This window comes from Salarias fasciatus, chromosome 23 (assembly GCF_902148845.1).
Source record: "Salarias fasciatus chromosome 23, fSalaFa1.1, whole genome shotgun sequence".
In the NCBI taxonomy this organism is placed as follows: domain Eukaryota; kingdom Metazoa; phylum Chordata; class Actinopteri; order Blenniiformes; family Blenniidae; genus Salarias; species Salarias fasciatus.
Window position 1 is genome coordinate 606,049 of NC_043766.1, and position 25,559 is coordinate 631,607.

The 25,559-nt window shown below is 53.7% G+C and overlaps 2 protein-coding genes across 4 annotated transcripts; one reads left to right on the forward strand and one right to left on the reverse strand.

Moving 5' to 3' along the window:
- The first annotated feature begins 899 nt into the window (after nucleotides 1-899).
- Nucleotides 900-12,746, forward strand: LOC115381358 (breast cancer anti-estrogen resistance protein 3-like). Its single transcript, XM_030082663.1, is given in 18 exon segments — nucleotides 900-1,236; nucleotides 1,389-1,488; nucleotides 1,570-1,755; nucleotides 4,301-4,343; nucleotides 6,925-7,053; nucleotides 7,160-7,285; nucleotides 7,361-7,477; nucleotides 9,773-9,954; nucleotides 10,029-10,129; nucleotides 10,226-10,366; nucleotides 10,479-10,619; nucleotides 10,661-10,741; nucleotides 10,744-11,114; nucleotides 11,180-11,295; nucleotides 11,372-11,543; nucleotides 11,619-11,730; nucleotides 11,820-12,023; nucleotides 12,092-12,746. Coding segments are annotated over 17 exon segments (2,496 nt in total). The 5' UTR covers nucleotides 900-1,236; nucleotides 1,389-1,399; the 3' UTR covers nucleotides 12,277-12,746.
- Nucleotides 11,610-25,233, reverse strand: fnbp1l (formin binding protein 1-like). Of its 3 annotated transcripts, XM_030082658.1 has the most exons (17): nucleotides 25,092-25,233; nucleotides 21,360-21,475; nucleotides 21,210-21,260; nucleotides 19,769-19,916; nucleotides 19,511-19,573; nucleotides 19,090-19,194; nucleotides 18,836-18,964; nucleotides 18,594-18,740; nucleotides 18,295-18,522; nucleotides 18,041-18,193; nucleotides 16,124-16,233; nucleotides 15,907-16,039; nucleotides 15,714-15,808; nucleotides 15,481-15,644; nucleotides 15,353-15,390; nucleotides 15,151-15,271; nucleotides 11,610-14,296 (listed from the first exon to the last, which is right to left on the reverse strand). In XM_030082658.1, exons 1-17 carry the CDS (start codon nucleotides 25,113-25,115, stop codon nucleotides 14,286-14,288), a joined length of 1,836 nt encoding a protein of 611 aa, XP_029938518.1. In that variant the 5' UTR covers nucleotides 25,116-25,233; the 3' UTR covers nucleotides 11,610-14,285. The 3 variants fall into 3 exon arrangements, with proteins under 3 accessions (XP_029938518.1, XP_029938517.1, XP_029938519.1); XM_030082657.1 differs by having other exon boundaries at nucleotides 14,218-15,271; XM_030082659.1 differs by lacking the exon at nucleotides 18,041-18,193 and having other exon boundaries at nucleotides 14,218-15,271.
- Nucleotides 25,234-25,559: the final 326 nt, after the last annotated feature.

A 25,559-nucleotide genomic window follows, 5' to 3' on the forward strand; every position in this document is an offset into this window, starting at 1 on the left:
GGACACTTCTCTGTCTCCAACAAAGAGCGTCTCTGCACAGCAGCAGTCATGTGACAGTTGTTCTCATTGTTCACTTCTGGCCTCTGTGTGTGTGTGTGTGTGTGTGTGTGTGTGTGTGTGTGTGTGTGTGTGTGTGTGTGTGGGCCTTATTGTCTGCATGCCGTAGCAGGAAAACGTCTCTAAGCCAGGATGAGAAGGAAACCCCTCATTTCCAAGCGTGCTGATGTTTGTGTCCATGCTCTCAATTAGATGTGTGTGTGTGTGTGTGTGTGTGTGCGCACGTGCACATTTGTCTGTTAAAGTGAGCACAGCACAGTTTCTCATTTCTTCGTTGTTCTTAAATCTATCTGAGCTGTTTGTGAGATGTTAGTTTTATGATGGCGATCCTCCATAATGTTTACATGACCACTTCCCCTTCCTGTTAATCTGCGCTACTTTCCCACCGCGCGTGCACGTGTGTGTGTGTGTGTGTGTGTGTGTGTGTGTGTGTGTGTGTGTGTGTGTGTGTGTGTGTGTTGTTGTTCACAGTCCAAGGTCTTCTGCGAGGGCACCGAGCTTCCCTCAGAGTTTTGTCTGGAGCGTGAATGTTTTCTGATTCTCCCAGGACGGTGGAGACTCAACAGCTGGATAAACCGGGCCGTGGACTGGAGGATCCACCTCGGATCCACATTGTTTCTGCTTCCTGTTTTCACGTCCTCACGCCGCTTCACGTACGGTCAGAAGGAAGAATCCTCTCGTACAGCAGGATCTGTCAGTCAGTCTGAAAACACTGATCTCCTTGGCGTTATTAGCTCCTGTGAGGGAACCCAAATTGCTCTAAGATGTAATCCCTTCCGCCCTCGAGGGCTCCTCCCAGTCCCAGAGCCGGGGGAAACCTCTAATGGGAGGAAACCAGGATCAGACGAGCCGCCTCGACTCGTTTCAAGAACTCTCGTCTGCCGTCTCCTTCCTCCGGCCATGACCCAGGGTTTGGACGTAGACCTTTTTCGAGTTGGGTACCGTCTGCAGTGAAAGCCAGCCTCTCTTCACGTCTTCCCCAAGCCGCCCCAGTGAAATCTTGGAGGAGCTTCAAGTATCTCAAGTATTTTCTCACGCTCTCATGTCCAGAGTTTGCTGCTAAAAATACCGACGGACGCAGACGCAGAGCGCCGGTCTTTTGCCGGGCGTCACCGGCCGCTGGTATGGGAATCCAGCCGACGTGAACATCATCGGCAGAGAGCTCAGATCAAGATAAACGTACGCGTCTTGTTCTTCTCTGGAAAGGACGGATGGACGAGCAGTGATGGAGGAAGTTTATGAGGGGAGCAGAAATAACTTTTACACCTCCATTCAATATTTATGAGGCTAATCTTGGCTGCCACTGTGTGTGTGTGTGTGTGTGTGTGTAGAGTGGAGGATCATGGCGGAGGGGCGTTTTTCCAGCCTGCCTCGGAGGAGGCTCCAGGCCTCCCTGGTCACCTCCATGGACCTCCTCAGCTCCAGACCTGGGTGAGTTAGTAGACGTCGAAGCAGTTTCAGACAGTTTTGATACTCACACATGCCGGCGTCGCCCCGTGGTCGCCCCTCCAGCCTCCCTCCGGGACGGGGCGGCGGCCGCTCGGAGCCCGGCCCCCTCCACGGGACCCTGCCTCGGCAGAAGAGGGGAGGGGCCGGCGTCCCGCCGGGAAGCTCCGCCCGGGACGGGGACTCCGCGGGGGTCCAGTCCCCGACCGCCTCGGCGCTCCCGAAGCCTGCAGACGACTTCCACAGCGACAGGTAGACACACATTCGCACGTTCCACGAAAACTGTATTCAGAATGAAGCTTAAATCCAAATACACCGGCGGGTTTACCCTCCTCTGGAAGCGGAATTATCTTAATCATCCTGGTGGTTCTGCGCATGCTACGCCGTGATGACGTAATATTCCAAGATGGCGGCCCGCAGTCCGCGGTTCGACTATTTAACGGCAGTTTTAGAAGGATTGGATGCAGTGAAGCGAGCAGATCGAGGGACGCGTAATAACAAGGACATTTACAAAGTTTTCGGCGACGTTAATCCACGAAGAAAGAGAGAAAAACGCCGTTTACTTCCGGGAGACGTCACCACGTCACGGCCGCCCCGTCCAATCAGAACGCTTCACAGTTTTTCCCCAGCTTTTCCCATGTAAACAGCAAGCTCAGACTGTAATTCTATAATCCAACTCCTGATTAAAAACACCCTGAAACCGCACTGACTGATAGATGGTAAAAAAAGACTTTAAATCGGGCGGGACTTCCGGCTTCAGTCTGCACCAATCAGATGAGCCGGATTTCTTCTGCTGCATGTCAGGTCACTGTTCATTTCCACCGATGTTCTCCAGTGTTCGTGTTCAGAGCGTGCGTGGTACGGGTTGTTTCTTAAACCAGCCACCCCCTCCCCCGGGTCTGGACGTTCCATCGCTCTTTCTGCCGGTCGACCTTTGACTTCTGACCTCATGTTGCACCGGGGCCTGATTGGTCCGTTTGTGTTCTCGTTGACCCCCCCGAGGGCAGCTCGAGGACCACCAGGGGAGGAGGCGAGCAGGGCGGACCGGGAGAAAGTGTGAAGGAAACGGGCCATAAAACACAAACAGCAAAGGAAATAAGCTTTTTATTGGGTAAAATACAATAAGAAATGAACAATAAATATGCAAAACTGATCAATTATATCTAGTATATCTAGCTTTGATAGTAACATAAAGATGTAAAACTTACTGGAAATAACGTCTCACGGTCTCGGCCCGTCTGCAGTACTGCTGCAGACCACCAGGGGGCCCCCAGTCCAGAAACACACGGACCTCTGTGGGCCGCCCACTCTGCATGTCAGCTCTTTTCCATCACACACACACACACGCACTCACACGCACGCACGCACGCACGCACAGCTGTGGTCCGGCTCAGTATTGTGTGGTGAAGTCAAAAGAACAACAGCAGCCAAAAAAAGGACTGTGGCAAGTGCCGCTCGTCTCTGCCTTTTCCCACTCCTCCTATTTTAGCTTTCTCTCTCTCTCTCCTGACGTGCGTCTCCCTCCCCGTCTTGTCTTTTCTTCTTCCTCTGCTACTCAGCGGGGCTTTGTGTTTTGTGGCCGCGGAAGCAGAGGAGAAAGTCAAGACTTTCATGGCGTTTCAGCACAAAACTTCAAATTTAGCGGCGGTCAGCGTCTTGCAGTCTGGACTCCTCCGCCGCTCTTTATTTAGATCCTTCCAGTCTGAGCCCTTCCACAAGCGTGAGGGATGGACCGAGACGTTTACGAGAAGCAGACGGAAACACTTAGCCCACTCCGACCGGCGTGTTCTTTAACGCAAACTTCTAGTTTGGCAAGTTGATCAGCGGTAGATCATCTGCATATCACTGGAAGTTAGTGGAGTGTTTCCTGATGATGTTCTTTCCAGCAAACGTGGAGAATGTGAAGAGTATAGGTCCTAATACAGAACCCTGTGGAACCCCATGTTTAATTTCAGTTTAAGTCCTAGGACAGAACCCTGTGGAACTCCGTGTTTGCCTACACTACAAAAACGAACTACAACTAGTGAAATCTGAGTGATTGTGTGTGTATAATTGTTTTTAGTGGCGGTGGCTCCGCCTCCAGCCCGAGCTCTCTGGGAATAATAAGCACACGCCGTTGTGAAAGGGGGCTTCTGTGTGGTTGCATAACTAAATCCCCCTCATTATCTGGGGCCACATTAAACAGCTCAACGCATTCGGCCTGCTCAGTAACGGAGCGTGCTAATATTCCCGTGGGAACGCCGGGGCGGGCTTAAGGGATTTAAACCAGCAACCCCTGCTAATGTGGACAGGGATTTGAGCTAATTACCTCTTCCCCTTGAGCCTAACCAGAAGTCCATTCTTATCAAGGGACAAGATATTCTCAATATCTTGGGAGTGTTATGGACGATGTAACTTATTACTTTTCTAACTGTTTGTGTGCCTGAAGTCTGACGGTGTGTGTGTGTGTGTGTGTGTCCTGTGACGTCTCTGTGAAATTGTCAGCGTACTCTCAAGAGTAGGCGTGTGGCTGCAATGTGTGTTATGGTGGGGGAGGAGACTGAGAGAGAGAGAGAGAGAGAGAGAGAGAGAGCAGGGACTCTAGTCTCAGACTCGAACCGTCTTCCGTCTCGTCTCCACCTGCCTGGTGAGACCTGGAGGATCTGGAGCAGCGTTCCGCTGAGCCCCTCCTGCAGCCCCGCCATGCCTCCACCGGGCCGTACCGCCACCTAGGAGGACCCGGGCCCACCTGGACCCACCTGGACTCACCTGGAATGTTCTCTCTGAACCGGACCTTGTCTCTGTCTCTGTTCCCCAGAGAGCCGGCCGCCGGCCTCGATGCCACGCTGGACTACGTCAGGGTAAGAGCATTTTCGGTCTCGCCGTTTCCTGGCGGTCTTCTTTAGAACTCAGTTGTGTCGTTTTGCAGAGTTCTGGAATTCAGCCGTTTGGGTGGAGTTGTAGAAGTTTGACAGTGTGGCGTGAAAGGTAAACCTCACACACACTGGGTGTGTGTGTGTCTCTTTAGTCAGATTAAGGCTCCAGGCATACGACATCACCCTGTGTGTGTGTGTGTGTGTGTGTGTGTGTACATGTGGAGCTACTGTATGCAGGTATTACATAATATGTGTGAAAGTGTAGCCGCTCCAGGTGTGTTTACATTTCCACTGCGGACAGAAACACATGTTCGTCCGTGTGTGTGTGTGTGTGTGTGTGTGTGTGTGTGTGTGTGTGTGTGTGAGTGAGTGTGTGATCCCTGCATTGTTTGGCTGTGGTGGATGATGTACAGTCCAGCTGAGAACGACGGGATGCTTGCAGGGGAGGAAGTGTCTTGATTAGCTTAAAGATTAATCCCCTCTGAGACTGGTGCAGTGTTATATCTGCACCGCCCTGTGGTCAAACAGAGGTACTGCAGGCGCGGCCCCCCTCGCTCCCGGCCTGCTCGCTGCACAGGTTCACTCCCGGACACGTCTGTTTCTTTGCCAGTCGGTCAATGCGGCGATCATCAGATACGTGTCTGACCAGCATTTCGCTTAGTGGTTTAGCCGGAGGCTGTTGTGGGTGCTGATCAATGCTGTGATCTGGGTCAGAACCTACAGACTGGCGCTCGCCGTGCACGTGAGGACACTTCCGCTCAACAGGAATGGAACACACAGAACCTCGGCGTGCTGTGCTCCGTCAAGCGTTGTTTCCCTGAGCATTCCCGGAGCGGCCGGTGGGTGTGTGTATTTAAAGGTAGACGCTTATAGCGAAGCCGGTGATTTGGGGCTCCTGTGGTTGGCGGGTGGTGCGTGCACGTGAGCGTGCACGTGCCTGCGACGTTCTGCGTGTGTTTCCTTTGTGGATCCGTTGAGAGTTCACTGTAATTAGAGGCTACATTTCCTGAACACTTTTAACTTGTTTATGCTGAGGTATCACCCTCCGTCTGTGTGTGTGTGTGTGTGTGTGTGTGTGTGTGTGTGTGTGTGTGTGTGTGAGAACTGGTGGGAAAGCCACAGCCCCTAACTACAGTGTGGGTGTAATTGCTCAACGGCCATCAACTAAGAAATGGATGGATATTTATCAGGACTCTTGTGGGCGGGACGCGCCGCCTCCGGGCCACTCCCACATGGCCCACATGTCCATATATGGGCGTGGGTGGGCGGGGCAGAGAGACAGCGAGCAGGCTGGAGGAGAGGATGCTGTCAGTCCGAGAGCCGGGCGATGGGGCTCCCTGCTGGACGGCGCCGGTGGACTGTCCTCCGGGACTCGGCACTGAGCGTGGTCGTTCCGGCGGTGATTTGGGCGCGTCGTCACGGTAACTGAGCCTGGCATTTACAGCCAGAACACAGCGCCCTGAAGTCGGGGGGAAACTTCAGAAGAATGTCAGAGCGATGCAGCCTGAAGGCTCTGACCGCCGCTCTGTGCTGCTTCTACCACAAGAACTCGGTCATCAACGCCAAGGTGAGACCAGCGTCCAGAGTAGTTACTGATACCAGAGTATCAGTACTTCCAGTCAGTACTGAGTGGAATCTGTATGGAGGGGTCCGTATTGAACCCGTGTCTGGTCAGTGCTGTATTGGGATCACATCATATCAGTGTCAGCGTCGCGTTGTGTCAGAATGGTATTGATTCTGTGTTGTACCCAGAGTGCTTTGAGCGCTCTGTTGGTCACATATGTTCTCTGTGGCATTAATGAAACATGCGTCGGCACTGTGTGCTGCCATGACCGCCAGAGGGCTTCTGGTTCCAGGCCAAGGTTCAGAGCCCGGCGGCGGGACTTGGTCTGATTTAACCACAGCGACACAAGAGACACTCTGAGACACGGACAGCCGTGGACAATGGAAAGCAGTGGGATAAAGTCCTGAGTCCTGTTTTGAGACTCAGAGGCATGGAGGGTCTTGGAGAGGACCCTGGAGACCAGGGGGATGATCCCCACAGGAAACACAGGATAGCTTTATCTGGATGTAAACAGGAAAGGTGGGAACCTTCTGAAGATAGAGCCAACTACCCCCTACCAGAACCAGGGTCTAAATCCCTACCCCCTACCACAGGGTCTGAATTCCTACCCCCTACCAGAACCAGGGTCTGATTCCCTACCCGCCTACCACAGGCTCTGAATCCCTACCCCCCTACCACAGGGTCTGAATCCCTACCCCCTACCAGAACCAGGGTGTGAACCCCTACCCCCTAGCAGAACCAGGGTCTGAATCCCTCCCCTCCATCAGAACCAGGGTCTGAGCCCCTACCCCCTACAACAGGGTCTGAATAACTATCCTCTACCAGAACCAGGGTGGACAGAGTGAGGAGTGAATCACATACTCGCCAGCGTCCGGAGGTGGAGTGTGTGTTCAGGTACCTCAGGTGAAGGTGTGTATGGAGGCAGGGCGCCATATCGCTGGCAAGACGCCAAGAGGGAAGCAGTGTGTGTGTCAGTGTGTGTGTGTGTGTGTGTTCCTGCAGTTCTCCAGGGACCAGTTCATCCTGGACTGTCCCTCAGAGACGCTCCGCCGGGAGCTGGAGGAGGAGCTGAAGATGAACTCTGAGGAGCCCAGGAGCCACGCGTGGTACCACGGGCAAATTCCCAGACAGGTAACACACCCCACACACACACTCTCTCTCTCACACACACACACACACACACACACTCAGATGTGAGTCAAAGCCCGGCTGAAAACCCGTCGAACCTGATCGCCAGGTTGCGGAGAAGTTGGTGCAGCGGGATGGAGACTTCCTGGTCCGGGACTCGCTGTCCAGTCCAGGAAACTACGTCCTGACGTGCCAGTGGAGGAACGCCTGCCAGCACTTCAAGATCAACAAGATGGTGACGTCAAGACGGACCGGGAATCAGACCGGGGAACCGTCGGGGAGGACTAACTAATGGCTCTGTCCGCCGCAGGTGGTGCTGCTGAACGAGGCATACTCCAGGGTGGAGTACCGGCTGGAGCAGGAGGCCTTCCACAGCGTGCCGGCGCTCGTCAGATACTACGTGGGGAACAGGAAACCGGTATCCCAGGCGAGTTTTCACTCTGTCTTTCACTGACGTTCTGCTGACAAGAGCGCCTTTCAGAGGAGAAGTCTCTCAGCTGTTCTCTGACAAGTTGCACATGGCACCGTTTTGAAAACAAGGTAGTGAGCATGTGGGGCCACCAGGAGGCGCTGTGGTCAGAACACACAGGAAAACATGGTTCTCACTGGTCTTCTCCTGAGAGGGAAGATTTTCAGAACAGTTGGATTTTCCTTCGCTTCCGTAGAAGCAGAGGGCGAAATTTCATTTGTAGAGGCTCCGCGTTACCATGGAAACAGACAGTCACAACACAACAGACATTCTCTTTTCACTGTTGTGGTGTAAACGGAACATTCTCTGGCTGTTCTGACTGTTCCCAGGTTATTCTCTAGTTGTTCTCTCGCTGTTCTGACTGTTCTCTGGCTTTTCTCTGGCTTTTCTCTGGTTGTTCTCGGGCTGTTCTTTTGTTGTCATTGTTGTTCTCTGGTTGTCGTAGTTGTTCTCTGGCTGTTCTGACTATTCTCTGGCTGTTCTGACTGTTCTCTGGCTATTCTCTGGCTGTTCTGACTATTCTCTGGTTGTTTCTGGCTGTTCTCTGGTTGTCGTAGTTGTTCTCTTGCTGTTCTGACTGTTCTCTGGTTGTTTCTTTCTGTTCTGGTTGTGCTCTGGTTGTCATAGTTGTCTGGTTGTTCTCTGGTTGTCATAGTTGTCCTCTGACTGTTCTGGTTCTTCTCTGGCTGTTCAGACTGTTGTCTGGTTGTTCAGACTGTTCACTGGCTGTTCTGGTTGTTCTCTGACTGTTCTGACTATTGTCTGGTTGTTTCTGGCTGTTCTGTGGTTGTCGTAGTTGTTCTCTGGCTGTTCTGACTATTCTCTGGTTATTTCTGGCTGTTCTCTGGTTGTAGTAGTTGTTCTCTGGCTGTTCTGACTGTTCTCTGGTTGTTTCTGGCTGTTCTGGTTGTGCTCTGGTTGTCATAGTTATTCTCTGGTTGTTCTCTGGTTGTCATAGTTGTTTTCTGACTATTCTGGTTCTTCTCTGGCTGTTCTGACTGTTGTGTGATTGTTCACACTGTTCAATGGCTGTTTTGACTGTTCCGACTGTTGTCCGGTTGTTCTCTGGCTGTTCTGAATGTTCTCTGGCTGTTGTGACTATTCTCTGGTTGTTTCTGGCTGTTCTCTGGTTGTCGTAGTTGTTCTCTGGCTGTTCTGACTGTTCTCTGGTTGTTTCTTTCTGTTCTGGTTGTTCTCTGGTTGTCATAGTTGTCCTCTGACTGTTCTGGTTCTTCTCTGACTGTTCAGACTGTTCTCTGGCTGATCTGGTTGTTCTCTGGCTGTTCTGACTATTCTCTGGTTGTTTCTGGCTGTTAACTGGTTGTCGTAGTTATTCTGTGGTTGCTGTAGTTGTTCTCTGGCTGTTCTGACTATTCTCTGGCTGTTGTCACTGTTCTCTGGCTGTTTTGACTGTTCTCTGACTGTTGCGACTGTTATCTGGTTGTTCTCTGGCTGTTCTGATTATTGTCTGGTTGTTCAGACTGTTCTCTGGCTGTTTTGACTGTTCTCTGGCTGCTCTCACTATTCTCTGGCTGTTCTGACTGTTGTCTGGTTGTTCAGACTGTTTTCTGGCTGTTCTGACCATTCTGTGGTTGTTCTGGCTGTTCTGTGGTTGTCGTGGTTTGTCTCTGCCTGTTCTCACTGTTCTCTGGCTGTTCAGACTGTTTTCTGGCTGTTCTGACTGTTCTCTAGTTATTCTGTGGTTGTTCTCTGGCTGTTCTCTAGCTGTTCTGACCATTCTCTGGTTGTTCTCTGGTGGCTGTTCTTTGACTATTTTCTGGTTGTTCTCTGGCTGTTCTCAGCTGTGTCTTGCTCCTCAGTTCTCCCAGGTGATCATCACTGCTGGTCTCTGAGTTCCGCCTGTGTTCTTCAGTGTTTGTGGAAACAAGCCGGTGTTCTCCGTTAAAAGAAAGGACCTTTACGCCGCTGTGTGACAGGATAACACAGAACCAATCCCTGGTTCTGTTATCGGGGATGTTCTGAATTTTCATCAAGTGTAAAATTTTAGAAAAGATTAAAACTGGTTAAATTTAGAAAAAAATAATTCTGGCACTCCAAATTATTAGAACCAGTAAAATGATAATTAGGTTAAAATAAAATCAAGTTCTGTCTTCTTAAATTCTGTGGCTTTTTAATCTGGAGAGAAACGCACAGCGTGGTGTCGTCGGCATACGGCCAGACTCGCTCGGGGTGACTTTCTTCTTCTGTGGTGCGGAGCGCCGGTGAAAGCTTAGTGTCCCTGTGGCCTTGCAGCCGGCGGGAGCCGTCATCTTCCAGCCCGTCAACCGGACGCTGCCGCTGCGCCGCCTGGAGGAGGAGCACAGCGAGAGGCGGAGCCACAAGCGCCTCAGCCTCAACATTGCAGACGGACGCAATGCCGTGCACGATGGCGCCCTCTGCCAGGACGACGGCCCGGCACGAAACGGCCAGCTCAGGTCAGGAACAGGAAACTGCGATTGAGTGTCTTGTCTTGGAGAACATCCGGCCTTTACCGATGTTCTTCGCGCAGGCTGAAAAACCGCTGCGGCAGCCAGCCGGCCAGTCTCAACCAGGTCCCAGAGCGGCGGCGGCCCCTCAAGGCCCATCAGTCGGAAAGCTTCCTGCCACTCGGTGAGCAAACAGTGGCGTCTTGAGCGGATGAAAGGGGCAGAATGATTTCTAACCCTGCATTCTGAGTTCTTGGCTCTCTTGCCGTCTCATTTCCAGGCTACAGAGCCGAGCCCCGGCCGTCTCCTGACCAGCTCCTGCCGGCCTCTGGCCACAAGTCTCCGGTGTTCCGGACCGGCAGCGAGCCTGTGCTGAGCCCCTCGGCGTCCCGGAGGTTGGCCGAGCCCCTCGCGGGTTCAGGTGAGGAAGGTTTCTGAGCCGGACCAGCAGCACTACGGCCACCAGACCAGGGTATCGAACACGGTTCAGGTGTTCCCTTAAACGGAGACTTTGATGGAGTACTTGTGTCCAGGCCAGGCCATCCGAGGCTCCGACAGCCAGCTGTGCCCAAAACCACCGCCCAAACCCAGCAAGGTGCCCCTGGCTCGCCCTGCCGCCCCACCTCTGGACTCCTCGCCCGGGATTGGTCCCAGTTCCTCCTGGAGGAGCGCAGGTAACACTACGGTCCTCGGTCTGGAGGAAGCCACTAATCAGGCGATCATTCCTCCTCTGCGCCTCCTCCCCCCGAAGGCGTCCGGCCTGCGGATCCTGAGGAGACCCCCCCGGAGTGGGAGCAGCCCACCCCGCCCCGAAGGACCCCCACCCCGAAGACCAGCTCTGCAGCTACGTGGAGCGGCTGAGGAGGGAGGGCGGAGGGGGGCGGGGCCTGGACAGGACCTCCTACCATCACGCCATCGCAGCCCTGGAGGACTCCAGCGAGGAGGAGGAGGAGGAGGAAGAGGAGGAGGAGGAAGGGGGTGGGCAGGGCCGGTTCCAGCGACCCGTAGAGGAGACGGAGTCCGGTTTCAGGCCAGCCCGGTTCTTGTCCCGCCTCCTGCCTCCGGAGAACAAGCCGCTGGAGACGTCGGTGCTGAAGAGGGCGAAGGAGCTGCTGCTGAGCCACGACCACCGCAGCATCGCCCGGCACCTTCTGCAGGCTGACTGCCAGGTACACATCCTCACACACTCTCACACACACACAAACACACACACTGACCTCCCGCCGCCCCCCAGGTGGCGCGCATCCTCGGGGTGACAGCGGAGGCCCGGCGCCAGATGGGCGTGTCCAGCGGTCTGGAGCTGGTGACGCTGCCTCACGGCCGCCGGCTGCGGCTGGACCTGATGGAGAGGTGAAGTCCCGCCCCGGCGGCTCCGCCCCACCCGCCGGCCACCGGGGGTAACCCTCCTCTGTCCCCCGTCCGTCAGGCACCACACCATGGCGGTGGGCGTGGCCGTGGACATCCTGGGCTGCACGGGCAGCGTGGAGGAGCGGGCGTCCACCCTGAACCGCGTCATCCTGGTGGCGACGGAGCTGAAGGACTCGGTGGGGGACCTGTTCGCCTTCGCCGCTCTGATGAAGGCTCTGGACCTGCAGCAGGTACCGGGGTCTGGAGGGTCTGGACTGCTACTGTCTCCAAACTGTCCAGTCGGTAAGGAACTGCTCTGGGTCCAGATCAGCCGTCTGGAGGAAACCTGGACGACTCTGCGCAGGAACTTCACCCAGACCGCCATCACCTACCAGAAGGTCCTCAAGCCGTTCTACAAGAACCTGTACGAAGGAACCGGTAGGACCACCAGGGGGCGGGGCTACCGTCCTCTTCTCATGTTCACAGGAAAGACGCTCATCTGTCTTGATGATGACCTTTGACCCCAGCCTCGCCTCCCGCGGCGGTCTGCGTCCCCCTGCTGATGCCCCTCCTCGCTCTGATGGAGCGTCCGTCGGTGGCGCCCGAGGGGGCGGAGCTCTGGGAGACTAGCGACCAGGGCTGCGACATCATGCTGCGCCACTTGGAGGCCGCCCGGGGCGTCGCCCGCCACGCCCAGGCCTACGCGGCTCGCGCTCAGGAGGCCCTGCAAGGTGGAACGCCGTCCTGCGTCGGTTCTGTTCCTGTGGACCGCAGTAAGAACCCGGGTTTGTTTCCGCAGGGTTCCAGTGCGACGACGACCTCCTGGAAGTCTTCAGGACGGAATTCCAGATGCGTCTGCTGTGGGGAAGCCGCGGCGCCGCCGTCAACCAGGCCGACCGCCACGACAAGTTCAACCTCATCCTCACGGCGCTGTCGCGGAAACTGGAGCCGCCACCGCCGCCCACGACGCACACCCTGATCTGATCCAGTTAGCAGGGCGTCATGTAAACACTCCAATCTGATTAGAGGAACGATCGGAGGGGGCGGGGCCCTGCCGCCGATCCCATCAGGGTCCATTTCAACCACGCCGGGTTCCCGCTGGGTGGGGCCGCCAGCGTCACAGCGCAAAGCACGACGGGGACGGATCCCTCCGCTCCCTCCCGATCCGAAGCAGAAAGACGGTGAACCTGATCAGATTCAGAGCAGCTCAGGTCGGAGGTCAGAGGTCAGGAGATGGTTCACTTATTTAAAATTCCAAAACACTCATGACTAGAGAAGCCACTTTTTCCCTTTACAACTGTTGTTCCCTGAAAAACTAGTAACTACAAAAGCCTGTTAATAATGACCTGTAAATATTTCCTGTAAAGAAATAAAAGATGTGGATGAATTTTAACGTTTATATTCCGGACTCACTGCGGTAAAATTTAATAAATGACTCCATGGAAGAACGTGGACACGCTGGGTTTTTTTTTTTTTTTTCCTGTTGCTACTTGTTTTATTAGAACGACAGTTTGGAAGAGAAGAAGAACAGAGAACGCATTTTGTTCACAGAGTGTCGGACGACATTCAAAGTTAAAAAAAAAAAAAAAAAAAAGATGTGCACAATGATGTATAAGAAGTACTGCCATTGGTCTCTTTCTCTCTCTCACACACACACACACACACACACACACACACACACAGAGTTTTCACATGTATATTGCTGATAAGAAAAGGTTTTGGTGTGTTTCGTCTCTGCAGTGTGGACGTCTGTGCACCGGGCGGCGACGTAGAGCAGGGCAGAGAGTCCATGCGTACGCGTATAGAAAACGGAAATCCAAAAAACATTCTGGAATGAGAAATTCAACCTCAAAAAGACAAAGATCTTTGGGTTTTGGACAGTCCGTCCAGCAAAACCAGCAACTTGAAGACATCGAAGTCACTTTTGTTTGTTTTACAATTATTAGTGAGAAGTTATGGCGATTGTTATTGTGAAATGGAAACAGGCTGCTTATATGGAAAATGACATTTAAAAAAAAAAAAAAAAAAAGAAAAGATAGGTAGCTTTTAAATGCACTCAGATCGACTGAGGACGAAGGAAACGTGCAGTTGCTTCCTCTGATGTGCACAGCGGCGTCTTCACAAGAGTAGAAAAGAGTAGAAAATGCGGCCCGTCCGTCCGGCCGCCTCCTTTACGCAGTGGTCAAGGGTAATCAAGTTCGCGTGTCTCTCGGCAGGACGCCACTCGTCCAAACGCCACGCCGCGCCGCTTCGGGGCAAAGTGCATCGGTTCAGTTCAGACCCCCCCCCCCACCCCAAGAAACAATCAATCAATCAATCAATCAATCAATCACCATTGAAAACATTCAGCAACGACGCGTCTGCTTGTTAATATGTACAGATCATCCACAGACACGTGCACGAGTGTCATGCACACGCACATTCACAAACACCGAGTGAGTACATGGGAGTTGGAAAAAAAAAAAAAAAAAAAAAAAAAAAAAAAAAAAAAGAAGTAGTAGTGGTTGGAGGAGCAGAGAGTCTTAAGGCAGAGTCGCCATCTGCTGGTGGAACGGGGGGAAGCACACGTTCCCGAACACATCCATTACATTCACACACACACACACACACACGCGCGCGCGCGCATGGAGGATGGAGGCGTGAGGGGCAGAGTGGCGCAGGCAGGCAGACAGACGGGATGATGGGAGTGAGCGGCGGTTAGTGGACTGACCCTGACACCTGAGCCTGACCTCTGACCTCTGGAGGAGTCGCTTCTCACACACACACACGCGCGCACTCTTCCTGGTTTATGAGGGCATGCACACATGCAGACATGAAAAGGAAGGTGGTGATGGAGACGTCCTCCTCTCTCTCTCTCTCTCTCTCTCTCTCTCTCTCTCTCTCTCTCTCTCTTACTCTCTATGTCTCTCTTCCGGGTTTTTTTTCCCCCCTACCACCAACAATCAGAGAGAACCTCCACCAGCCAATCACAGCGCCCGGCCACTCTGCCGCCCTCAGGAGCCACCTGCAGTCACACGGAGAGAGACAGCGTTAACGCGCACACACACACACACTCACACACACAAACACACACACACACACAGGGAACGACTCAAACATTCTCAGAAATCTTCCCATCAGCAAAACATTTGTTTTACAAGGTTTTAGTGTTTAAAAATGACTTATATTTACATCAGTATAAATTACGACGTGAAAGGAAAGAAAAAAAACAAAAAAAAAACAAACTGAAAAATAAAAGAAGGAGCGGCTCGGGATTTGAAAAAGGGGCGCGACGTTCATCAAGACATATCAAAACCCGAAACACACTCTGAGCTCCTCTGACCCCCAAACTCACGATATTTACCAGGAATGGTGGGAAATGTAGTGATTTTCACCCATTTTAACAAGGAACAAACTAGAAAATGTAGTTTTTTTTGTTTTTTTGTTTTTTTGGGGTGCGAACTCGTCAAAGGAATCAACAACGAATGTAATTTTTTTTCCGATAAAAGAAAAAAAAACAGAATATTTAGCTTTTTGCTGAATAGAATTAAAATATATGGATAAAGTCTGTGTGTTGTACCTGCAGATTTATAAATAAAGCTGAACTGAAACACACACACACATACACACACACACACACACTGCAAGTCAGATAAAAAAAAAAAAATAATAATCACAGTTTGAATTCAGGCTGAACATCCGCGATAAAAAAAAAAAAAAGGTGAAAATACTGGAAAGAAGGCAAAACAAAGAAAATCGTGTTTGTGATGTAAAAAAAATCTGAAGCCTATTGATCGATTGGACTTAAAAACGTGTAAAAACACACGCGCACACACACACACACGCGTGCGCGGCGGCGTCAGATGTAGGTGACGGCACCTTTGCTGTTCTTCTCCATGGTGATTTCCACGTAGGAGGTGGGGACGTAGCCCTCCTCGCCGCTCTGCTTCCGGGCCCGGGTCCAGCCGTCCCCCTTGTCCTCCTCGATGATGTACAGCACCTGGGGACGGGGGGGGGGGGGGGACAGGGGGGACAGGGTCAGACCGCTGTGGGCCGCGCCGTGGCGAAAGTGCGGCGTTACCTCGTCCTCCGCCATGGCCAGCGTTCCGTCGTTCTGACCTGAAACCACAGGAGAGCGGGGTGAGGCGGCGGGGTGGGCGGAGCCTGTCCGCGCTCGCGGCGGTGGGAGGGGTGGGTGGGGTCGCTCACCGTCGAAGGAGTAGAGCGCCTTGCAGTGTCCGATGACGGGCAGCGGGTCGTCCTCGTCGAACTCGTCGTCGAACTCGTCGGGGGCGGGGCCGGCGGCGGGGCGGCGCTGCGGCGGCGGCGCCCGCTGCTCCTGGCCGGGGTCGTCGGTGTAGCTGCCCTCGGGGCTGCGAAGTCAAACCAGCTCGCTCATGAAAGCCGGATTTCCGGGAACGAGGCGGCGGTTCGCGGCTTACCTCTCCCGGCCTTGGGGGGCGGGGTGGTGGTTGTCGGCGCTGTGTCTCCGGTCCCCTCTGGAGCTCTGCTTGCCCTCCACCTCCGACAGCCACGTCTGCCCAAACAGAGGACGGAGCGGCGGCGGCGGCGCCGGGTCACCGAACGGCTCGCCGCTCCGGGTCGGCGTCAGGGGGAAAAGGAGGCGGTTCGCACCTCGTTCCGGTGGATCTCCGAGCGCAGCTTCTCCATGTTGCAGATGGTCTCGGAGATCCGGGGCTGCAGGCTGCTGGGGTCGCCCATCTGAGGGTTCTTCTCGTACACGTCCTTCATCTTGTTCAGGGCGTCTCTGAACACACACACACACACACACACACACACAGGTGACGGTGAAGCCAGCAGGACGCCGGGTCCCGTCCCCGCACGTCCTCACCTCTGGTCCGTCTCCTTCTGGAGCTCCCTCTGCAGCTCGTCCACTCGGTGCAGCAGCCTCTTCCTCCTCTGCTCGGGGGGCAGGTGGCTGAAGTCCTCTAGGGACGGCGCCTGGCGGGACAGACGGGGTTCTCTGATGAGTTCCTCAACAGGGTTCCACTTCTATCGACGGTGTTCTACTGCTGAACTACTTCCACCTGCCAGTATTTTGTTTTGGAGGAACAGGACGCTCTAGAACCCCGGGTGGCACATGGACACTCGTTCCGTCAACCCATCAGACACCGAGTGGACCCATGTGAACCCAGGATCACCGTTCTAAGGAGCCTCAACGTTCAGGAGGTTCTACAGAACCGGCGGCTCCCCTGGAAGAACGCGTTCTCACACAGGCTGGAGCTTTCATACCATCTAGAACTCTGGTACAGTCTGCAGCTCTCAGATATTAGAGAACTCTGACACTTCCCAGAACTCTAGTACGGTCGAGGCCTTTCCCTGACCCTAGAACTGATTGTGGAACTCTCTGAACCTAGAACTCTGTCAGAGCCTAGAACTCTGACTCTAGAACTCTCTGAACCTATACTCTCAGAGCCTAGAACTGTCTGAACCTACACTCTTAGAACCTAGAAATCTCTGAACCTATACTCTCAGAGTCTAGAACTCTCTGAAACTATACTCTCAGAGTCTAGAACTCTCTGAACCTATACTCTCAGAGTCTAGAACTCTCTGAACCTATATTCTCAGAGTCTAGAACTCTCTGAACCTATATTCTCAGAGTCTAGAACTCTCTGAACCAATACTCTTAGAGTCTAGAACTCTCTGAACCTATACTCTCAGAGTCTAGAACTCTCTGAACCAATACTCTTAGAGTCTAGAACTCTCTGAACCTATACTCTCAGAGTCTAGAACTCCCTGAACCTATACTCTGAGTCTAGAACTCTCTGAACCAATACTCTCAGAGTATAGAACTCCCTGAACCTATACTCTCAGAGTCTAGAACTCTCTGAACCTATACTCTTAGAGTCTAGAACTCTCTGAACCTATACTCTCAAAGTCTAGAACTCCCTGAACCTATACTCTGAGTCTAGAACTCTCTGAACCTATACTCTCAGAGTCTAGAACTCCCTGAACCTATACTCTGAGAGTCTAGAACTCCCTGAACCTATATTCTCAGAGTCTAGAACTCCCTGAAACTATACTCTCAGAGCCTAGAACTCTCTGAACCTATACTCTCAGAATCTAGAACGCTCTGAACCTATACTCTCAGAGCCTAGAACTCTCACAGCCTAGAGATATCAGAATCGAGACTCAGGGCCTACAAATCTCACTGCCTAGAACTGTCAGAGCCGAGAACTCTGAGTCTAGAACACTCTGAGCCTACACTCTCAGAGCCTAGAACTCTCACAGCCTAGAGATATCAGAGTCGAGACTCTCAGAACCCACAAATCTCACTGCCTAGAACTCTCAGAGCCTAGAACGCTGAGTCTAGAACTCTGAGTCTAGATTCCATCTTTCCGGAAGCTTCCTGCTGACCCCCCTGACCTCCTGTCTCTACCTCCTCCTGGGAGCTTTTCAGAGAGGTGTGGGTTTAGAAAACCCTGACAGACGGGAGGAGAACTCCCAGAAAGGAAGAAGGGTTCTACCACTAGCGGTTCGGCCCGGTCTATCGGGAGGGGGTTCTACGCGGTCGGGGTTTCTACTGGAGGGTCACTTACCGTCTTCACAGACCACTGAGCCGTTACATTGTGGTCAGAAACAGACAGGAAGAGAAGGAGGGATGCTGGTTAGTGGTCTCACACACACCGTTTCAGACACCACCCACTCCCGAAACAGCAGCAGCGCAAACAGCAAGACAAAACTCCACGCCCCTCCACAGCAAAACCACCGAACGGAAAGAAAACCACTCAGCACGCCGCCGGCTCACCCCTCGTCTCAGGGCCCTCAGATTCTGAGGGATTCTGGGAACTGTGGTCTTTATCTCAGACAGATAGTGGCTCATGAGGTCGGGGCTGAAGCGTGGCGAATAGAAGAGGTGGGAGGCGGAGGAGGGGGGAGGGGGAGGGGAGTGGGCGGGGGACTGGTGGAGAGGACAAAGACAAGGCGTCAGGGGGAGTACACCGTGTCCTCTGAGGAGGGGCCGATGGAGACGCCAACACTCCCCCTGCAGATGTGGGTTACCTTCGGTTTCTTCCCGAACAGCCACAGCTTGTTCTTGGTTCTGCCGGTGAGGTGCTTGGGGTCCAACCGGGGCCCCGGGGCCCCGTCTCGGTCCCGCTCCCCTTTGGGCGTGCTGCTGATGGTTCCGTCTGAGCCCGTTCTGTTCAGGTTCTGACTGAAGTCCTCGAAGGGGAAGTCGGACGGGGGGTCGAAGCCGGACTTGAAGGACTCGATGACGATGGAGGAGTCCTGAGAGGACAGACGCCGTCAGCTCTCCTGGCCGTGAAGGCGTCCCCCCGGTCCTCGCGCCGCCTACGTACCCTCCTGTCGTCCACGGACTTGGCGGCGGACACCATCCCTTCCAGGCACTTGGAGATGATGGGGATGACTCGCCGCTCAGCCTCGGCGAAGCTCCGGTACGACTCCCCCAGCTTCACGGTCCGACGCTGGTCCATGTCCTGCAGGTTCTGTGGCAGAGGAGACCCAGAAGACAAGAGTCCTGCATGAAACCCGGGGCCTCAGCAGCAAACCCCCGTATCGTCAGCATAAAAAAACCCTTCACCGTGAAGATGTGTGGGATGGCGTTGTTGAAATGTTTCCACTGCTCCGCGTTGAAGTTCTGCAGCTGAGCGGCGTACTCGTTCTTACTCTCGTCGGCCATGTGGGTCCGCAGGTAGAACTGACCTTTGGCCTGAAAAGGGACACCCGAACGTCAAAGCTGTAGATTAAAGAAGTAGGAGTCCTTCTCACCTGTAATAAAGCACAAAGAAAGGAGAAGCTTATAAAGCAATAACGCCATATACAGCAGCTGCTCACCTTCTCCACCTCCGATTTGGTGGCATTGATGTCGTTATCTAACCGCTCGTAGGTCGCCTGGGACTTCTCTGCTTCTCTGCACTCTCGCTCAAACTTCTTTTTACTCTGGAAGAAGAAAAGAAAACAAAAAGGAAGCACATCAAAGGATTCCAAAACGCTCCTCATTATAATGCGCCGTCTTCACTTCCGGTGTCTGACGGATGAATCGCACAGGAAGAGAGACGGCGGACTTCCTGCCGGCCCATCTGGGTCGCGTTAAGTGTGCAGGAAGCAGTGAATACCTGAGACATTACAGTCCAGGCGTCCAGACCACACAGACTGCAGCATGTCTGCTGTCTTTCTAACCTCTCCTGAAAGCTGACAAGCTCCAGAAATGAACTCCTCTCTCATTCCTGGACCAACGTTCGCCCTCGACACTTACGCTGTCCATCTGTTTCCAGCACTGGTCCAAATACTGCTGGGCCTTCCTGCCCTCCTGGAGATGCTGCTCACACACACACACACACACACACACACACATATATAAACACAAACATGAATGGACGTGGACTTTGTGCCACACACACACTGATCTGCCGTCTCATATCTACAGGAGTCCAGCGCAGTAAAAATGGGTGAGCTATTACCTGGACGCGACGTAAACTAGGAAGCGGCCAGCAGGGGGCGGGGCTCCACTCACGTGTTTGCGCTCGGCCTTCAGGTCCTGGCTGTACCGCAGCAGCTCCCCGTACACCCGGTGGGCCATCTCCTCGGCCACCACCTCCCTCTGCCCGGCGTAGTCGTTCAGCTCGTTCAGGATGGAGTAGAAGGACAGGCACGACGTGAACCTGGACCAGGACACCGGGACGGGACGGGACGGGGACGGAGTCAAGGCCAAAACCAGACCAAGGCCAAGGCCAAGACCAGACCAAGACCAGAGCCTGCCAAGGCTTAGACCAGACCAAGGCCGAGACAGAACAAGGCCAAGAGCAAGACCAGACCAAGGCCAAGACCAGACCCTGCCAAGGCTAAGACCAGACCAAGACCAGAGCCTGCCAAAGCTTACACCAGACCAAGGCCAAGACAAGACCAAGGCCAAGACCAGACCCTGCCAAGGCCAAGACCAGACCTAGGCCGAGACCAGACCAAGACCAGAGCCTGCCAAGGCCAAGACCAGACCAAGACCAGAGCCTGCCAAGGCCGAGACCACACACTGCCAAGGCCAAGACCAGACCAAGGCCAGAGCCTGCCAAGGCCAAGACCAGACCAAGACCAGACCCTGCCAAGGCCGAGACCAGACACTGCCAAGGCCAAGACAAGACTAAGGCCAAGACCAGATCCTGCCAAGGCCAAGACCAGACCTAGGCCGAGACCAGACCAGACCAAGGCCAGAGCCTGCCAAGGCCAAGACCAGACCAAGACCAAGACCAAGTCCAGACCAAGGCCAAGACCAGACCAAGGCCAAGACCAGAGCCTGCCAAGGCTTAGACCAGACCAAGGCCGAGACAGAACAAGGCCAAGAGCACGACCAGACCAAGGCCAAGACCAGACCCTGCCAAGGCTAAGACCAGACCAAGACCAGAGCCTGCCAAAGCTTACACCAGACCAAGGCCAAGACAAGACCAAGGCCAAGACCAGACCCTGCCAAGGCCAAGACCAGACCTAGGCCGAGACCAGACCAAGACCAGACCAAGACCAAGACCAGAGCCTGCCAAGGCCAAGACCAGACCAAGACCAGAGCCTGCCAAGGCCGAGACCAGACACTGCCAAGGCCAAGACCAGACCAAGGCCAGAGCCTGCCAAGGCCAAGACCAGACCAAGGCCAGAGCCTGCCAAGGCCAAGACCATACCAAGACCAGACCCTGCCAAGGCCAGACCCTGCCAAGGCCGAGACCAGACCAAGACCAGAGCCTGCCAAGGCCAAGACCAGACCAAGACCAGACCAAGGCTGTGGAGACCAGTCTGGAGTACGACGGTACTGGAGGTGAAACAGAGTGCCATGGCCATTCCAGGTCAGGAACCCGCCTCCTCTATGGCAGAGGGTAGCAGCTGGGGACCCCGTGTGGGGGTTCTAGGTACTACAGGCCTAATCAGAGGCCCGTGGCTTTTCCTCAAATTCATGAAATCGCTGCTTTCCTCACCTGGGCTCCTCGTCTTTGGACCGCTTTGGACAATATTTCTTCGCCAGGCTCCTGAAAGACAGCAGAAGGACAAGCAGAGGCTCAGTGGGTTTTTTTTCTTCACACTGTGCGTGTGTATGTGTGTGTGTGTGTGTGTGTGTGTGTGTGTACCGTAGCTGCTTGGCGTAGTTTTGTTCAATGTCCAGCCTCTCCTTCACAAACTTTGCATAGCGCTCCAGGAAGTCGATCCCCCACTGGGTGTGTTTGTCCAGATTATCAAACTGGTCCTTGAAAACCAAACACGCACAAGGCAAATGTATGACACCTGCGGCACGGCGGCTTTCAATATAGAAAAACAGAATCCAACAATTACATTTAGTGCTCTACAAAAACTCTCAATACAGGAAAGGGGGAGGGGGAATTAGCATAGAAAGCAATGGAGTAATTACACACTGTGGTATTCAAGGGAGGACACACACACACACACACACACACACACACACACACACACACACACACACACTGAACCCCCCCCCCCCAGGCTCTGTCTTCAGTGTGTGTGTGTGTGTGTTGCTCATCCTCCTGGAAAACAACCCCCAACCCTCCAAAACACAACAAGTCTCTTCCAAGAATGCAGCACAGGAGACAAGATTTGTGTGTGTGTGTGTGTGTGTGTGTGTGTGTGTGAGACAGACTTAAAGAAGGGGAGGTAAGGAAAACAAGACTGCAGCAGGAGGTAGAGAGCTGGACTCCAGTATCAGCCCGTCTTCCCTACAAAACCAGTTGCAGTGACAGCGGTTATGTGAAGTGAAATAACGCCGATTTCTACCGACCAAACACCTTTTATTAATTCAGCGTAAACAACGGAATGAGTCAGAACATTACTACCAAGAAGATGCCGTTCAACACTGCAGAACGAAATTCAAATGGGGGACCAAGAGGTCTGATCAAGACTACAGACAGCATATTTTGACCTTTGAGCAGTTTCCCGAACGTGGCGGCAATCGCTGACTGAAGCCAGGCGGCGTCTGCGGTCCTGACTCAGAGGTGGGTCAGTCGAACATTAACCGCGAGCCTCCGGGCGCTATCTCCGGTGACCGCGGTGCTCCTCGCCACCGGATTCTGTGTGGCATTGGGTCAGCCTCGCGCAAGGACTATACGTAAACAAACTGCCAAGGCGATCCAAGTCCAACGAGCTTTCTGTCACGTTCAAAAACACACACTCGCACCTTGGCACTCCTGTCTGTGGCAGGCGCAACGTCAGGTTTCGCAGCAACCCGACCGCCTCCATTGTCCCCCGCGTGCACGCCCGGACGGACTGGTTCGACCGGAGAGAAACGACTGGATATGGAAGATGTAGGTCAATCTTATCCAAATCTCTTCATGCCCGAGTAAAGAAAGGACGCAGCTGTTTTTTTTTTTTCTTTGTTCTTAACAGCCTGTCAAAGCAGGGTCGCAGCACTTTTTTTTTTTTTTTTTTTTTTTGTGCTGACGCTGATCTTCTTCTCGCCATCAATCTGATTTGCGTAACTGTCCCGGGACTCACAAACATGCATGCATGCATGCTAAGATTATGCTGTTTGCGGACGACACCAATATTTCCTGTTCTGGACCGGTCAATACGGAACTTGGGGGGAAAATCAAATGTTTGGTTTAACAGGAATAAATTATCCTTTAAATTTGAAATAGAATAAAAAGAAATTATACTTGATCAATATATTAAAACAAACACAATTTCAGCTGGGAAGAGCAAATGCATGCAATTACACAATGTTCACTTTACGGCCGTTCCTTCTTTATATCGGCCGGAATCCAATAAACCCTCGCGCAGTTGGAGACACTCCCGTTGTTGTGTTTAGGATAATTACTTCCTCCGGCATTGTGTGAATGTCAACAAACCCTCGGTCTGAGTTTGGAGAAACAGGAAGTAGGTTCCAGTCATCAAACGGTGTAGACTTAAGTACAATCACTTAATTGAGGTATGTTAACGGCCTGTGACTACCTGACAGATTATGGTTGGGGGGGGGGGGGGGGGTTCTGGTTTCTAGGTAACCAGAAACCCTCCATGCTGAGCAGGCAGCCGGTGCATATGCAAATGAGCAACGCGGGGCCCGTATTTATTGGGGCTCCGCCGGCCTGGGAAAACTCCGGTCGCTGGAATTAACATTGTTTCCCTTTCTGCAAGGGGAGGAGGAGATGGCGCTGTCCTAGTTACGCCAGCAGACCCCAAATAAGTCTCCGGTGTTTTTGTACAACGGTGCCAGCGATTACAAAAGACAACGAGCACAATTTATCGCAGTCCAAACATTTTCGACAGGTCTATTTACCCGCGAGATTTTGACCCTGTGCGCTACGGACGAGCAAAATCAAGGCACCGGACAGCATCGGTGCAGCAGGGGAGCAGGTTTAGCCGGCAGCGGGTGTGTTTAGTACACAACGACCAGAGGGCACCGGCTGGAGGACACGTTCCATCTGGGACCGACGGCGGCCGACGCTCGGCGTAATCACTGGGTTTGGAGTTGGAGGGAAAAATTCGAGACAGCTTTCCAGTTTTCCGCGCGTCAAGAAGAGACCGAGACCTCATCTGCTGGCGAACACAGCAGCTGAACGAGTCACGGCTCCCGAGAGAGAGCTGGAAACATTTCTGGCCGTGGTGATTCAGTTTGGACTTCCTGGAAAGATTTGACGCGCCGACGTCCCAAAACTAAGCTGGACAGAAGCCGGAGCTGTCCGCCCGGTGGCCCGTCTTTCAGTCTGTTCGGCCGGTAGAGACGACCGCCCGTCGGCCTCTTGTTGTCTTTCCGGCTGGCCTTCAGCTCACCTCGCACCCAGACAGACCGGAGCGCAGCATGGCAGCATCCTGACACACACACACACACACACACACACACACAGAGCTTTAATTCAGCCAAACACTGTGTGTGTCAGAGGGCAGGAAGCCAGCGCCGTAATAGGATGTTCCTCACTTGCTTTGCAATGTCTTAAAAGATTAAAAAAAAAAAAGAGCAAAAGCATCAAAGTCAACAGTTTTCCACAGTATCTTCTGGACGATAATCTCTAATCTGACATCAGATGGCCAACACATTAATCCCATCAGCGGACAAGGGGAGATTAGTCTACACACAGCACATCACATGTTTCTTTTTTTTTTGTTTGTTTGTTTGTTTTTTGCATTGAATAGCTGTGTCCATCCACAACAAAGGGGCTGGTTGTGGCTGTCAGGAGGGCTGCTTCCCTCCTCCTCCTGGGTGTGACACTCGCTCCCAGCCCAGCACAACTTCTCAACTTCTACCAGGCGACAAGCAACAAAAGACCGCCGCTCACCGGGGCACGGGCGGGGTTAAAGCCGGGGAGTGAGCCCCGGAGCGCCCCCCTCCCATCCCATCCCATCCCCTCCCGGCCCGGGGCTGCGTGCCCGGCTGAGAGCCGGACCTGCCCTGCCCATTGTTCTGCTGTCACCGCCTCCGAGGAGCGCAGGTTAGCCTAGCTTAGTGTTAGCCGCTACCGCCTAGCCACTAGCCGGTATCGCTAGCCTCCGCCGCTAACCGCTAGCCTCCGCCGCTAACCGCTAGCCTCCGCCGCTAGCCGCTACCGCTAACAGCTAGCTGCTACCGCTAACAGCTAGCTGCTACCGCTAACAGCTAGCTGCTACCGCTAACAGCTAGCCGCTACCGCTAACAGCTAGCTGCTACCGCTAACAGCTAGCCGCTACCGCTAACAGCTAGCCTCCGCAACTAGCCGCTACCGCTAACCGCTAGCCTCCGCCGCTAGCCGCTACCGCTAGCCACTAGCTGCTACCGCTAGCCGCACAAAGCTGCTGGAGCGACACCACTCCTACCGGGAGTCACCGCAGTGTCAGCGGCCGGGCGCGGAGGCTCCGGGGAGCCGGTCGGGCACACCTACCCACAGCTCCGTGCCCCAACTCATGGCGGATCCCCAGGCTGAGCTCTCCCGTGCTTCGGACGCAGTTTTTCCCCCCGCACTCCCGCTCCAAAGTGTCGCCGCTGGAACTCCGGAGCTCCTTGACTGTCTGCCTGACTGAGCTCCCGACAAACACACACCCGCCGCTCCGGCTCCTCCTCCCCCTCCACCTCCTCCTCCTCCTCAGCCTCCAGGGCCGCTAATTTCACATAACTTTTTTAATTGAAAAAAATGCAGATCCACGCGAATGCGTAAGGAATTTCCTTCTGTGGTTAATAAAGTGCTCTAGTCTGTTTTCTGAGTTTGTTGGACTACATGGACTGACTGTGTCAGGTTCTGTTTGAGCGTTACTGCGCCTCCTACTGGCTGCAGGGCTGCCATTACACACCTTTGGGGTTTTCTGCTAAGTGTAAAGCAGACGTGGGGAAGTCCGCCAACGGAGAAGAAGAA